Source organism: Mytilus californianus, unplaced genomic scaffold (assembly GCF_021869535.1).
Source record: "Mytilus californianus isolate M0D057914Y unplaced genomic scaffold, xbMytCali1.0.p SCAF_8, whole genome shotgun sequence".
Taxonomy (NCBI): domain Eukaryota; kingdom Metazoa; phylum Mollusca; class Bivalvia; order Mytilida; family Mytilidae; genus Mytilus; species Mytilus californianus.
In genome coordinates this window covers 3,062,519-3,079,327 of record NW_026262734.1, presented here as the reverse complement: position 1 = coordinate 3,079,327, position 16,809 = coordinate 3,062,519, and the positions used below count along the sequence as shown (strand labels likewise).

At 32.6% G+C, this 16,809-nt stretch overlaps 1 protein-coding gene across 2 annotated transcripts in view; it reads right to left on the bottom strand.

Moving 5' to 3' along the window:
* The window catches only part of LOC127712266 (uncharacterized), a 42,342-nt gene extending 26,531 nt beyond the window's left edge, over positions 1 to 15,811 (bottom strand). For both annotated transcript variants that reach the window (XM_052218632.1, XM_052218633.1), the window contains exons 1-3: positions 15,720 to 15,811; positions 10,143 to 10,207; positions 1,741 to 2,328 (exon numbers count right to left, since the gene is read on the bottom strand). In XM_052218632.1, coding sequence (XP_052074592.1) covers positions 1,741 to 2,321 — 581 coding nt within the window. In that variant the 5' untranslated portion in view covers positions 2,322 to 2,328; positions 10,143 to 10,207; positions 15,720 to 15,811. The remainder of the gene's footprint in view (positions 1 to 1,740; positions 2,329 to 10,142; positions 10,208 to 15,719) is intronic.
* Positions 15,812 to 16,809: the final 998 nt, after the last annotated feature.

The following is a 16,809-nucleotide window of genomic DNA, read 5'->3' as shown; positions in this document are numbered from 1 at the left end:
GATTTAATAATGGCTTAATGATATACCGTATTCGAAGCACTAACCGGAAGTACTATTATTGGATTACATACGGATGATTAAAAAAAAAACGCGAATGAGTTTACGTTGTGTGTTATATTCTAAAAATAGAGTTGGACTTTTCTTGCTATACATTGCAATACTTATTCCAAAATTTCAAAGGAAGGAAATAGGAGTAGGGATCAGATCCGAAGTATTGTGAGTCTGAAAAAAGAAATGGTTATATAAATTTTCTTTTTGATTCAGTGCCATTTATTGCAAATAATTTGTATATACCATTTTATAAAACATAGAGGGTTTGTGTTTTCCCCCTCTTTATAAAAGTGATTCCCAACCTTTTTGCTGTTGCCTAAATTTGAATATTTTTTCACTTTATTTATCAAATATTGTGTTTGGTTAGGAGATCCCTCTATTAAAGAATTGGTCGAATAAATGACAAATACATTTTTGTCTTTAGTGGACCTGTTGAGGATAAAACACATCTTCCAAAGGATATTCATCATAGTGTATGCTCGTTTAGCTATATATTCAATGTGATTATTCCACAACCCATTATTTAGAAAAAAAATCCCTAAATAATTATGTTTACCAACTTCTTGAAGATCATTGCCATTCATTTTTAAGATTAGATGACTAGGTTTTATGGATTTTCTTGAAATCATCTTTGATTTTGATTTTCGGTAAATCAAATATTACAATCCACTGAATGTATTCGGCATTTCAGCAGCAATTCTAGGCGTTTCTGTTGGTAAATAAATACTTTTGTCGTCTGCAAATAGTTTGATAGTTGTTTAATAGCAGTTATCATGTTTTACATAAAGATTAGAAAAAGTAGCGGACCTAAAATTTAGCTCTGCGAGACATCTGCATTTATCTGTTTCGATGTTGAAATGCTCCAACCACTTGTTGAGTCCTTTTAATCCAATTTATAATATCCAGAAATTCAATTTTCAGTAAAGTCCGTTATGCCATATCCGATCAAAGGCTTTGATTTCACAATAAGACCACCCTAATTTCGTTGAATGCACACAGAGACAATGAGATGGTTTTTATCTCAACACAAATAGCTCTCTGGTTATGAAGAGACGTATATGGAGAAGATGGAAAATTCCGAAATAAATCAAAACTCATAAGTCCTATAGAGACAGACAAAAACCCTAGCAAATGTAAAACAAAAACGGCGAAAGGAAAAGCAACAGCCTGTAGAACACTACATAGATAAAAGGATGTGCAACATCAACTCTACCAAAAATCTAATATTGATTCAAGTGCATCGGAAAGGGTAAGCTGTTCCTACTACACCTGTACAGCACATCATGTTTTTAAATTCTACTGAATAAGAATCAATTGTTTGTATAGTATAAATCCACCACTTTCACAAAAGAAAATGCCTGTACCAAGTCAGGAATATGACAATTATTATCCATTCGTTTGATGTGTTTGAGCTTTTGATTTTGCCTTTTGAATGTTTGATTAGGGACTTTTCGAGTTATTCTTATGTAATACTTATCATTCATTTATGACATGCATTTGAAAGAAAATATGTAAAAGTTTTTTTAACTTAACGCATCATCATTCGAAACTCATCTTGTTCCTTTGAACTGACAGTGACCCAATCAGTACACAAATTTAAATATAAAATTATTAATATCTATATTAATCTTATGCAATGCGTTCCGAAAAAAAATGATGGTTTTAATTGTTAACGGAATGTTTACTTACACGACGACTACTGCAGAGTACCTTTTCATCAAATTTTCTCGAATTTGTATCTTCCTTATTATGGTTTTAATTTGGAGTTCAGCATCTTCGTTATCTTGAAGCTTGCTGTTTAACCGAAGAACGGCTACTTTTGACTTAGTGTATCTGCTGTTTTCATCATCGTTGATGTCTATGAAGTCAGTCAACACAAGAAACATTTTTCTGCGTGTAATACAATCCATGTTTCGCCTAATTCGTTCCACACAAATTTTGTCGATTTCAGTCATTGTTTTATATACTGTGTAGAAAACTGCAACATGCTGTTGACACAACTTTAGCTCTGTTTTAATCTTTTTACTTGTCTCTGATACATCTGCCATGTCTCTAATTCCAGGAGTATCTACTATGGTAATGGCCGTCCCGTATCGATTTGCATTTTGTAATCGTGAATGATGCTTGCATGCATCCATACCAGGTATTGAGCAATCGTTGTTTAATTTCCGAATGCCTAATATTGCTTTACACATTTCACTTTTCCCTCTGCCTGTTTGTCCAACACTTATAATTCGGATGCCATTATTATTCTCTATTGGAATAGCCATGCCTTCCCTAAAGTTTAAAACAAATAGTAGTGAAGATAATTATGTAATGACTAGATCTTGACTGACATGTAGTTATTGACATTGAGGATCTTTTGAGAAAAACACTTTACAACAAAATGAATGACGTCAGCTACATAATTTTAAGCGTTCCATGTATCAACATTCCAGCAGCGCAGAATACATCGATAGCTGTTTTCAAGGAGGCTATCAAACCAAGAGTTCTAAGTGGTTGAGTTAAAATTGTTCTTTCCGAAGTTTTAATGACGCCATCACGAGTTGGTTGACTGTTCTGGAATATTTGTTTCACTCTTTAAATCGAATGTGACTTGCCGAATAAGACTTATCACCGGGGTTGTATGTTCATGGGCAGCATCTGCTTACACTTTCGGAGCACCTGATACCACCCCTGATTTTTGGTGGGTTTGAGTTTCTCAATCTTTAGTATTCTATATTGTGTTTTAGTATTGTTTATCTTTTCGTCAATTTTCGTTTACATCCATGGCGTTGTCAGTTCACTGCATTCTATCTTATCCTGTAAAATACGTGGTTGTCGTTAGTTGATTTTTGTCATATGTTTTTTTTAATCGTTTTACCACAAATCAAGCTGTTGCTTTTCTTGTTTGATTCTTTTACAGTTTGTCTTGTTTAGGCTTTTAAAACTTCCTAAATGAGATAACTATCATGAAATGAACTATGACCGTTTTCCAAAGAGTTCTTTTCATTTTCCATCATCAAACGTTCTCAGTGCTAGATTTCATCAAACCTTTACAGTCTTTATTGTATATACCTTTAATATGTGTTATGAAAAATAGAATAATAGACACACAATTATCAGGGGTAACAAATGTTCCAATACGCTATGAAAATAAATAGTCTATTGTATTGCAGAATGTTGACACAAGGTCAATTGATAATTTTCCGATTATTATGAGTAATAAAGGCAAAGGTAGTATACCGCTGTGCAATAGCCATAATTCGATTAAGCAAAACAAATCCGGGAAACAAACTAAAATCGAGAGAAATACTTCAACTATCAGAGGACATACCGCTTATATGACAACATTAAGTGACATGAATACAGTACAATCAAACGCAAGAACACTCAGCAAAGAGAAATACATAAATACATAATATAATAATATATTATAGCATGTAAACCGCAGAATAACAACGGACACCTCCCATGAATATACGACAGCACACTAGGACACCACAAACGAAATATAAACTGTGTCTCACATGAATGGATCAACGTCACAAAAAGCGACGTATTGGTTGTGACGTTTATATTATCACAGGTAAATTTCTATTAAAGATAATGCATATTTTAAGGTTTTTCTTGAAGTATAACCCACTGAGGGGTATCAGGATTGGTAAAAAGAAAAACCTTAAAATATGCATTATTTGACTTATTTACCGTCAAGGTATAAAACCACTAAATCATAGCCCCATTGCTCTCTATGATAAATTCTGCAATTTCATGCATTAATAGCTACTATGTTTTAAGTTCAAATAAAGTGGCAGTCTTTTCATGTCAAAACTATACCTTATCCTGACTCTTACTGAAAAATTCAATATACCTTGAATTGCATATTAGGACTGGTTCCGAAAGCCTTCCTATTATAATTTTATATACTTTTTTTATTATTCAAAAGAAACTTTCAACAAGGGTTCTACAGTGGTCCCAAGTCCCAAAGCTTTCATTTGATACCAAAACTTCCCAAATATTACACCTATTGACAAAGATACAGCTATGCGTAGGAACTATTTTGTTTATAATATGTACTACTTTCTTGTATGTTCATTTCGTCCAAGCCCCAATTAGTAGTTCTATACCTAAAACAGCACCAAACGTGTTATACTGACTTCTGCTTTAATTAATATCCTTCTATGATCTATTTATAGCATAGAAAAACACATACAGATTTTGTCAAAACACTGTATCACTGAATTCAAGCTCAAATTGGACTAGTAGTAACATATGCGTTATTCAAAGCAAACTCCATATGGATACTAATAATGACAAATATGAGACTTTTTCAATTTTTACAAGTTCTTATTTGTTAATATCTACTCAAATAATAATGTTCTTACCTATATGTATTTTTATCAGAGATTGTTCTTTGAATATAAATATAGTGGTCCAAACAAAAAATATAATTAATAATTTTGCCCCCCCCCTTTTTCTACATGTTGAAAAGGGAGAGAGATCTGATAAAAACATACTTTTATGTGAAAACATGGATCAAAAATAGCAATTTATTTATCTCCAAGCTAGACAACTTGCTAAACTAATTATAAATTGCATTTCAAGTGAGATTTTGGAATTCCTATATAAGTATACATCAATTTCCTTTGAAATAAATGATACACTATGAAACCCAATGAAACATGAAGAATCACTAGATAATTTGACCAAAAGATATAGTTATACTATAAACCAGTCATAATATACATGTTTCAATGGTTTCAGTCTTAGATAATGCAAAAATTTTGTATGCATGCTAAATGACCAAAAAAGGCTGAAATACCCTATTGTAGCAATTTGAGGGCTGTAATTTGACACTAACATAATTGTTAGGTAAAAAAAAATAATGTAACATGGTTTCTAACAACAAATGTGACCAATTGTCATTGTAATGGGTATGATTTCTAAAATTTGAATTTCACATGCTTTTCAGAAATAGGTATACAACAACTAATTCATAGCCCCATTGCTTTCTATGATAAATTCTGCAATTGCAAGCATCAATGGCTACTTTGTCTTAAGTTCAAATAAAGTGGCAGTCATTTCATGTCAAACTATACCTTATCCTGGCTTGTGCTGAAAAATTCAACATACCTTTAATTGCATATTAAAGCGTACTGGTTCCCGGAAGTGTAATAGTACAAAAATAGGTACTTCTGATCTGAACAACAGGGCAAATGTGTCCTTCTATTATAATGTTATAAACTTTTTTATTTTTCAAAAAGGGTTCTACAGTTACCCCAAGTCCCCAAGCTTTCATTTGATACCAAAAACTACCCAAATATTTCACCTATTGACAAAGTTACAGCTATGCGTAGGAATTATTTTGTTTATAATATGTACTACTTTCTTGTATGTTCTTTCCGTCCGGACCCAAATTAGTAGTTCTATAACCCATCAAATATTATTTTCTGAAAAGATTTTCAGTATTTCCATCCTATTTTACCGACCGCAATAAGGTGGGGTATTCTTTTCTGGTGCGTTCAGGTTTTAATACGCCCTACGGCTCATTTATAATTTGTAATAAAAATCACTAATTAATCTAGATATAAATCATTTTCCAGTATGAATAGAAATATTACTGTAACTGCACGAAGCAAGATATACATGAATTGTTACGGTGTATGAAAAATGCATGTCACTTTGTAAGTAATTTATTGTATCAACTTTGTTTATGAAAGTCGAATGCCAAGTTTTTTTGTTTTTGTTTTCATGACATTTTTATCGAGGAAAAGCAGATTAATTTTTCAACATTTTTTTCAAACGAGCTACTCACAATAATTGTTTTCTTTTTTTTCTTTTGTCTGGCAATACAACTTTTTTAGATAAAATTCAGAATCAGGATTAAATATTATACCCCTCCCCAATTTTAAAGTACGTGGGAGTTATTCTATAGAAAATAAGAATATTGATGCTAAATGTTCGGTTATGAATAACTACGTTAAGCGCATAAGACAAAGATATCCTTACAGCGTACAGCACGATAGGCCACGATACTTATATCAACGGATCTGACATAGAAATTGATTTACAACCTCATAGTTTAGCATCCAATATTTGCATTGAGGTTGGAAGACCTTTATTTGTTTTCTGTGAATAGTCTGTTTCTATTAGGTCTTCCCACCTTTCTTTTTATTTTGTTCTGAATAATAATATTAGCTTTTTTCAACTTTACGTAAGAAGGCCTTTTTTATTATTATTTGGTACTTCCATTTTCGTGGGAAAGCCTTTCAGATTTGTTCCGATTACTTTTTTCTTCTGCTTCCACTGTTTATTCTTGGACAATGTTTTGTTTTCAATATTTGACATATGATATCGGACAGTTATTGCGCTTTTGTAACTTACCCTGTTTAACCGAGCTTTATTTTGTTAGAGTTATCTAGCTAAACAAAAATGTAAATCATGAACCGTAAGTGATAGAAAGCTAAGGAATTTTGATTTTAAATCCTTGGATCCGCCAAAACGAAAATTATTTCAAGGTCAGATTTCGATCATGTTCTTTGATTTAGACTTTCCTAGTGCCTGTATCTCCTCTGAAACTTTTTAAGATAGATATAAAAACAACAAGTGCACAATATTTTTTTAATTGCGATTTAGATATGTTACATTTAAATTTCATGTCAATTGCTTATGACTTCAATCTGGTACATATTTAACTTATGTGGTCTTGTTTGGTGACATATGACCTTGAAACATATCGACCGGAAATGTTGTTGAGTAAATCAATAATAGTTTTTTCGCTTCTTTCATGAAGAAAAACATAGAACCTATGTGTTTTTTTTTATAAATCGAAGTACACAAACCTATAATTTAAAAACAGAGACGACCTAACTCAAACTGGAACTAGCAAATTATTTCTCTTTTTTCAATATAAACACCAGAGAAGCTATCATATGATACCGGATGTGACATTTTTGTTAGCTGCGGGTCCCAAATTTCGACTTACTCATCCAATCAACTGGAAGAAAATACTCTCGGTACAGCAAGTACACCGAGAACGACGTAATCAAATCGCTTGAATTTTTCATCAACATATTTTTTAAGTTTGTTTGGTCGGTATTAAAACAGACAGTCGGTATTTATTGTGGCCGACTTTTTTTTGTTCTCATTTAAAGAAGAATTCATTGAAAGCCTTTCCAAGACAGACATAAAAATCATCTTCCGAGGTTTTTTGATTTCACTCTGAGATACATCGATGATCTCCCTATTTTGAAGGTATGCTTCGTGTGTTGATATTTCCCTCAATATTGACACAGCGTGATGACTTCAAATTGGAATCCATGACACAAATTATGATTGACTTTTTAAATAGTAAGCTTTCAATTCATAGCAGTAACATACCTCTGCTCCATCGTATGGCGTTTACATATCTCAATTGATACATTTAATAAAATTTTAATGTTTGATCAAACTATACGGCTGTCATTAACAGGGTTATTCCCCTAACACTAAACTGATCCAAATTATTATGCAGAAAAACCACTATCACCGACATTACGTAAATTTAACGGTCCACATAACGAATTGGTTGCTCGATATGATATGTTTGTATCTCAATTAGCTATTGGTTCAAATCTGAGATCTCTAGTTATCAAAATAGTCGTCTGATCTGTTATTCGACCGATTTTGTCCTATTTCCAATTGTGACATTTCGACCGATGTTGGATTCGCAAGCCGGTGTTGAACACAGAGCATGCGACACTTACCCTGTCGACGGACTGGTTACGGATATAACTCCTTTTCAAGTTCATTCGATTCCCTCGGATTATGTTTGTTACTTTTATTTGTCTTCTTAATCGATTTATTAAATTTAAACATCAGTAAGGTACCTTTTGCTTATATTTCCCAGTACACGGAGAGAGGACACAAACAGTCTGAAAAGCATTATGTTGTGCAAGCATAAAAGTGACGACAATTTGTAAAGAGTTTCAAAATACAAGAAAGGATATTCAAATTCATAAGTCGAAGACATGCTTACAAAATTTTGGTAAAAAACTATTAACGACGAATCGCGACTGTTATTTGCTATTGCTAATTGTTTGAAAAGGTACTGAACAGTATTAGATTGACTGCAAGCAAGTAGTCTAAAAGTACCCCCCCCCCCCCAAGAAATAAACCTCTTATCAAGACATACTGCTGATACTGTAAGACTGTTCAAAAGTGTTTTGATCACATTAATCGCTGAAAACTAAATTTTTATTTATAAGTGGCTGTGTTACAGACAACAATGGATATAGTTCACCTGTCGTAACAACAATCCCGTCACATTTGCTCGATAGTGGTGTAATACCACCAAATCATAGTACGTCACATCCGGTTGCATACGAGAAAAAATATTCCCTTGAATTTGACAGTTGTAGGAAATTAATCCTACATTTCATTGCAGTAAAAAAGTTATGAGTCACAAACATATATATTGGGTGTTTCACAGCATCATTCTTTTTTTATTAGGTGCTTCCATAGAATATTTTGAGGTTACGGTTACATGGTTACTAAAGCTTGTAAACAGGATATAAAGGAGTGGACATTTGATTGCTTAACTTCCAATGATGGTTATTATCTTATATGCAATGAAATGTTATATGAAATTTTGTCTGTAGTACTGGACAGGATAAAACTTTACTCATGCCAAGTATTTCTTTATTGGAAACAAAGATAAATTCTGCACAATTTTTTGAAAAGACTAATAGAGGAAAACCAATGGTGGTATTACACCTATTATGGAAAGCTGCACATGCACCTTTGACCTTGTATGTACTCTCATTTGTTACAATTTCATGCTATTTCAGTGAAATATTGCAAAAATGAAATATTCTGAGTGGATTGAGTCTCAAAACCACATTTTAAGAGAAAATTGTCTTGAAATAGGACTATACCATGAATATTAGTAGACAGAGCAAGCCATACATGTTTTGGGGAGCTTTTTCTGACTTTTTCTCCTTATTTCTTATATTTTACTATAATAGAAAACCATTTCCGCAGTAATACTTTAATAAATATACAGTTATAAGTAAATGAAATTATTTTTGAAGCAGTAACAACAAATTTTTCACTAAAAGGGAAGCAGTTATTGTCCCTCTCTGGAGCGCGGCGTGAATTAAAGTTTTACGTAAGGACTTATTGAAACCTCCATGGAGTCAGTCACCTTTTATACGGATAGTTCATTAAGCTTGACTACTTACTCATTTATTATCACATTTCTTGCATAGATGTGTGAAAGTTACCCCAAAATTTTGATTTATTGGCCTAAAAAGTTGAAATTTTTAAGAAATGAGAGGTATAAATGGACCAAAAGGGACCTTATAATGAAGACAAAGAGGTCCATTAATGCTATTTATCATCCAAGAATCACCTTTTGTATCATATTCAACTGTTTGTAGGCAGATGAGATAAATATTTGGCCATTTATTTGTCCACACTATATTTTATCATGTTGCTGCTCGGTTTGGATTTTTCGAAGAAATTTTCCTCGAATCGCTGAAGATGTCGTCTTACATTATATTAGATTTTTCTCAAACTACTGAACTGATTATGACAAACTTGACAGTAATGCTTGAAATAACCAGTATTACAAAGGAAAAAACTCACTCAGTTAATTCAACAAAAAAAGTCGTCTTTAGGTGTTATACCACCAAATCACAGTACGTCATATCCGGTTGCATACGGAAAAGGGTCGAAAAAATATTCCCTTGAATTTGACAGTTGTAGGAAATTAATCCTACATTTCATTGCAGTTAAAAATTTCTGAGTCATATTTTGGGTGTTTCAAAGCACCATCTTTTATCTATAAAAGTACACAGGACATGATAAAACTTTACTCATGCCAAGTATTTCTTTATTTGAAACAAATATTAATTCTGCTTAATTTTTTGAAAAGTGTAAATTTAAGAAAGACTAATAGGAGAAAAACAATGGTGGTATTACACTTAGTGATATCACCGATTGACTTCTTTCAAAATGCAAAAGATGTATATGTGTAAATCAATTTTATTTACGAATTCCGGTATCAAAGGTCTAGAACATGTGCTACTTTGTGTCACTTACTTTTAAATTTGACTTTATATCAAACTCACCAAGAACGTCCTTTTGGGGTACTATTGGCTGGTTTGTCCTTTCTGCCGATTTCTGATAATTCCCCCTGTTAAAACAAATATACCATATTACTTAATTAATTTTGAAAACCTATGAAGTCTTTTCACATTTACAAAAAAACATTTTCATTATCAACTAAAGCTGTTACCTTTACTAAACCGTATTTGTCGGTGAAACGAAATGAAACTTTAACAAACGTATTTGCAACACTCTATCAGAAGTTAACAAAACTTCAAATTTCATTCGAATTAGTTTAACCATTCAATCTTTACTATTTAAGTTCGCCTCGTCAAACAATTATACCATAGAAATTTCAATATTCATTTATCAACACATCTACGCAGACAAAACGAAAATTACTAAAATCAAGGAAGTCTTTATTTACATCTAAAGATTGACAGTGAAGTCGGTTGAAAAGAAAGCGACAAAAGAGATGATTTCAACTTCCCAAATGAAAACTTTCTTATCATATTTTTCTTGATAGCTATTTGTTGCTTATATGAAAGCTTTTAAACCGAGGGTTCCCAGTGGTAAAAGTTAAAGGTTTTGTGGAAGGTTGGCCGGCCGTTATGAAATATCATTGTAACACATCCCCTGACGCTCCTTCTGGAGTGCATGCGATTCCATCCGGTTTGGGTTGTTACCGTAACTTGTCACTTTCGTATCGATAAACGAGATTTGAATATCTGTAAACTATTTTCGCCAGAATGTTTACTTAACTTGAGCAACACAACGGAATTTACACGTAGGGTAGACTCAGCATACCGATCTGAAGCACACGAGATCATCTCTGTTGTTGAGGTGTTCGCGTTTCTAATAATTAAGTTTTCTATATAGAGTTTTGTAGACTGTTGTTTGTTATTTTGTTGTTCTGCGGGTCGAATAATTTTGTCTTGAATGTCCGTTTGGTATCTTTTACTTCTTTCTAGTCTGAAATGTATATAAAAATGCCGAAGGGAAATAACTTTAAAAAAACCGAATAGTAAGCCTTTACAAATGGTGTTTGTTTAATTTATAGTTAATAGGTCTACATATACGTGGAAACTGTATGTTTTTTCTTCATAACTGTACATCTTTGTTGAAGCTGTTATAATATTCCCAAAACACAAATAAACTTTAGCTTGTTCTTATGGTGTGCTGTTACACCACTGTCCCAGGCTAACGGGAGGGTTGGGCGCTCAAAAAAGGACCAAAAAGATGTGCAAGATACCAAAGGGACATTCAAACTCAAATGTTGAAATAAACCGATAACGTCTTGGTAAGAAACAAAAAAGCAAATTATAAACAACAGTTTACAAAACACAATATATAACAAAATTGAGACTGCGCAGCACAAACCGAACCAAAAAAAAGTGAGTGCTCCGGAAGGATAAGCAGATCCTGTGCTACTAGTAGCACCCGTCGTGTTGCTCATGCAAACTAAAACCCAATGATACGTCTAATTTGATCAGTCAATTTCGTTGAAAAGAGGATGGGATTGTGATAATGACATTTTGAACATATCCGTCGTCGTCTGTGTTATAATATAACGGTCAACCAACTGGTGATGGCATCCGTAAAATGTCAACATCACCACTCGGAAATCTTTGTTTAATAGCTTCGATGTTGGCAGCAACCCTCTATCACGAAAATCATGATAGGGAATGCAGTCTCCGGAATATCTTATCAACTTGGAGATATAAAGTCCACATGCAGGCGCTGCTGGAATGTTGCTATGTAGAAATGAAAAATTCACAATTTCGAAGCTGAAATCATCTTTGTTGTCGTAAAGTTATTCAACCTACAACTGTTGTTCTAGATGTCAGTCAAGATATGTTTTTTTTTTTACTGTATCCATGGTATCTGTTGTTTCCTTTATTTCAAGTTCGGTTGGATAGATGCGATCAACATAGTCACCAAACTCGAAATTGTATAGTTAGGGGACTTCAACTATGTAGTTGAAAGTGAAGTTAAAAGATAATGCTAGCTACTTTTTATTCTTCCAAAGACGCTCCTGTATTAAGTAATCCTCGTTTGAATAAAGGAACAAGTCGAAGGGGAACACAACTTGTTGCCATGGGAATGCCGATTTTTTGCTGAAAACCCTGTCCTCCAGACGCAACACATATGTTCTCAATCAAGAAATCAAATTAATAATATCAGTTACAGAGAATGATTTGTTTGAATTAGTATGCCTGTTTTACAAGACAGGTTGTGTATTTACTACGCTGTGTTTCTTTGACACCATCTAACGCAACTCGTTTGCTATTCCCGTGGTGGAGTGGCGAGTTGGATTTCAAGGAGCGTACTCTATGTATTTCTGGTAAATTTTTAAGTCAAGGATCTTGTTACCACAAAACAGTTAAAACTTAAATTATGCCATAGATATAAATATTTGTTTGGAGGTTTGGCTGTCCCTAGAAAAAAAAAATTTCAAACGGGATGGCACATCCTGATATTTACGGTGGTGTTGTTTACCGAGCTCGCAAATTTAGATATGCTCAGAGTTAACTTATTGGTCATTTTAATGTTTGTCTAATGCATGCCGGCTAACAAATTGGACCTCGTTATTTTAGTAGTATAGATATATATAAAGCGCCTAGAAAATGAACCTAAATTATTATATTTAAATGTACTTGTGTACTTTATTTTATTTATCGTCGTTTTGTCCCAGGTTAGAGCTGTCTATTTGACATTGTTCTACAACTTTTTTTTTTATTAATTTTGTATTTATATTGTGTCATAGATCAAACTCATTCGTTCAGTGTATGTTTACTTGTGTTTGTTTATATGTCTTTTTGATCGACTTAAGCCATTTCAATTGATATTTTATAGTGTGTCTTTTTATTTTGTATTGTTACTCTACTGTTTCAGGTTGTCCCCTGTTAAAACGTTTAATCCCGCTGCATTTGTATGCACTTGTCCCAAGTCAGAAACCTGTTTTTCAGTGGTTGTCGTTTGTTGACAGATGTGGTTCATAAGTGTTTCTCGTTTCTCGTTTTTTATATGGATTAAACCGTTGGTTTTCCTGTTTGAATTGTTTTACAATAGTAATTTTGGAGCCATTTATAGCTTACTGTTCGGGGTGAGCCAAGGCTCCGTGTTGAAGGCCGTACTTTGACCTATAATTGTTTTCTCTTTACATATTGTGACTTGGATGGAGAGTTGTCTCATTGGAACTCATACCACATCTTCTTATTTATACAGTTTAATTTTTAACCCTTCAGGACATCAATGTGGACCAATTTAAAACAGGGCCCAAAATCCAAAATCTAAATAAACGGTTAATTACATGTATTGACAACTTTAAATTATACCTTGTCTATCGGGTTCTTACGAATAAGAAATATCAGGCTATATAATATTTATAAAGTGCCTTGAAAATCAACTTAACAATGTCACAGGCGCTTGGGTATATGATACAGATATTTTTTTTGGATTTTTTTGTTGTTGATTAAAATATTCAATTTTCTATACATGTATCTATCGCTACTGCGCATGTCTCACCTAGTTTCGAGTGATTTTACCAACTCTGAGACAACCCCTATTCCAATATCTACACTAAGAAACTAAAAAAAAAATAAAAAACATTATCAGATCAAATGGTCCATGGCTTATTTTTTTAATTCTTTTCATTTTAAGACTAAAATTGTTACGAACAATACCAATTTGATAAATAGAAACGACGTATGAGATCAGACTGCGAGAAAGGCACGTTTTCCATAAAAATCGATGGGGAATCCAGGTAGGTCAATTTTATTATTTATTTATAGCACGCAAGATGGCGTCGAGTTAGTTGCCTTTTTATTTCTTAGTGTGGATAGTAAAATGGGGGTTGTCTCAGAGTTGGTAAAAACAAGGATATATAATCACAATACGTGAAGTATTTTAAGTGTACAAAAATGATCATCTTCTCATCTCTTCGGTATAATTACAGGATGCTAATCTATTTTTAGAAGCATACAATCACTATGAATTTATAATTAGATATGTCTGCCTATATGTAGTGACCTTGTCAATCGGATTTCTTACGATTAAGATCTACCACGCTTTAGAATATTTATAAATAACCTAGAAAAATCAACCTAACCATGTTAGAGTAGATCTGATTCTTTAATCCGACTCCTCCCCCCCCCTCCCCCCCCCCACCATCCCCCCGACCGAGGCTGGAACCTTCTTTATATATACATATCTTTATAAATCAATGAAACTGTATTATCTACGTAAAGCATCTTCATTCAATATTACTTTTGGTTGATAAACACATGTATTGACCAATATGAAAATACAATCCGCTAGAACTACACCACTTTACTTTGGTTCTTATTTGGGAATAATTTGTAATATTACCAGTTATAGCTTATCAATACTTGTATCATTACTTGTTTAAATTAAAAAGTTAACGTTTGAACATTACTTGCAAGTATTATCAAACAGGAAGTATTTTATACTTTGAATTACTAGACACATTACTCAGAATTACGAGAAACATTATTTGGAATTACTAAAACAATAATAAGTTTTACTTAAAACATTACTTGGAATTACTCAAAATATTACTTAGAATTACTGAAATCATTATTTGGAACTACTAAAAGCACTGCTTGCAATTTCTTGTATTGATTCTAAAATTAATTAAATTGAGAACTTAGAATTTTCATGCATTACTAAGTACATTGTAATGAATTACTAGTATGGCGTAGTCTTTACTAAACATTTATACCTTTGATCAATAATTTTGACAATTCATTTACTAAATGTGAGTATTTGAATGACTTTTTTTCACTTATTCAAAGTAATTTATTTTCTAGAGTGGGTTAAGTGTGTGGTTTGAAAATAGTAAGTTGAAAGTTCTGTGAAAATAGTAAAAAAATCCAATATCGAAATCGTGTACTTATGCTCCTTTGCCGTAGACGGCCTCGTTTGAATATTGAATAATACATAAACGGATAAAATAACCGACCTTTAACATCATACTTTGAGTGTAACATATCATAAATGAAATTAACACTTAAAAGGGACATTTTCATTTACCTGTACTGCATTTTGATAATATGGATAGGTGTTTTTTTACAACATATACCTGAACCGAAACATCAAGATTAATACAAAATGGCAAACAGTAGGTTAAAATACAATTAGATAAAAAAAAAAAATTAAACAAAGGCTTAATTTTTATCTTACGATTTGTTTGTTTTAAATTACCAGTAATGATAATTATTGATTTTCAACTTGTTCATGTTGTTACTTGGCATGAGGCCAGGCCGACGCACTTTGCATTTCTTGCCAACAATAACAGACAATACAAGTGTTATAATTAGTATACGCCTCAGTATTTTTTTTCTTTGTTTACTCTTATTCCATAAACAATATTATCTGTCAAGGTTAATAATACGAAAATTGATAAATGTGTTTTCTCAAATGTATGGCTGACCTGTATCCACACCACATAATGTATTTAATTGATATTTATAGACTATATATTATACGTTTGTGCAATTATTTGAGCAGTGCAATACAGCGTTTTAAAAGTGGTAAGGCATATCAAATAAAGCATTTTATATATAAAACAGATTTACCTTTTTTCGTCTGTTCACACAGAAACAACCATTGTATTCTATTTATAACAAAATATATCCAGGTAGTTTGTGTATGTCGGCAATCTAAATTTAAAGATATGCGTAACTAATAATGGACACTTTCAGAAAATGTCAGCATGCTCGTCTTGCACAAAAAAATTAAAAAAAAACATAATATTGTGTTTTCTTCACCATGAATACTTAAAGGGAATATGTCGCGCATTTCAAATATGTCATCCTAAATATTGATTTTATTTTGGTCACAGTTACAACCGGTGAAATATATAAGAGACACATTTTGCTGAACTTTGAACTGAAATTTGTTATTTTAGTTCAGATTTCCAAGGACGTCTGTTTTTTAGTTGAGGTGATTCAAATAAAAATATTTAGTTTTCGATTAATGAATGCAGTTGCGATGTCACCAAGTTAAACAACTCATGTGTTTCCATAAAGAATATCGAAAACAAAAAAATTGTACACAGTGCGCAATAAGTATGTTTTAGATAAGGGAGTGCGGAATAAGCAAAGAAGTACATGTATGATTCAAATAAGTGAAGGTTATATAGTGCAAACTATGTTTAACAAAATATAACTTAGTTTTTCTTTAAATTCCAAGCTTTACAAAACGTAAAAAAGATCAACACAAGACACGCACTGCTTAATCGCTTCCTCATGTTTCTTGAATAGTAAACGGATGAGTTACATATTGAAAAATCTTTTTAAACTAATAACAAGTATTGCTAGGAATAATGTATAAGTATCCCAGCTTGTGCGGTAACACGAGATAAAATGGAAAATCTTTGAAGATTGATTGATTGATTGTTAGTGTTTAACGCCACTTTCAGCACTATTTACTATAGAAGGAGAAGAAGGTGTCTTATTTCCATCAAATGGGCCCACAAATAGCATCAATTGTATTACAATATAAGACATAATTTTAATCAACCAAAAAACACAATAAAAATTGGCGCCTTTTTTTTTTTTATTGGTGGAGGAAGCAAACAACCGACCTTCGATAGGAAACCGACTGGCAATCATAGTAAATAAGGACCGGAGTGGAAGGCCCTTGCTACGAGCGTGGTTCATCGAA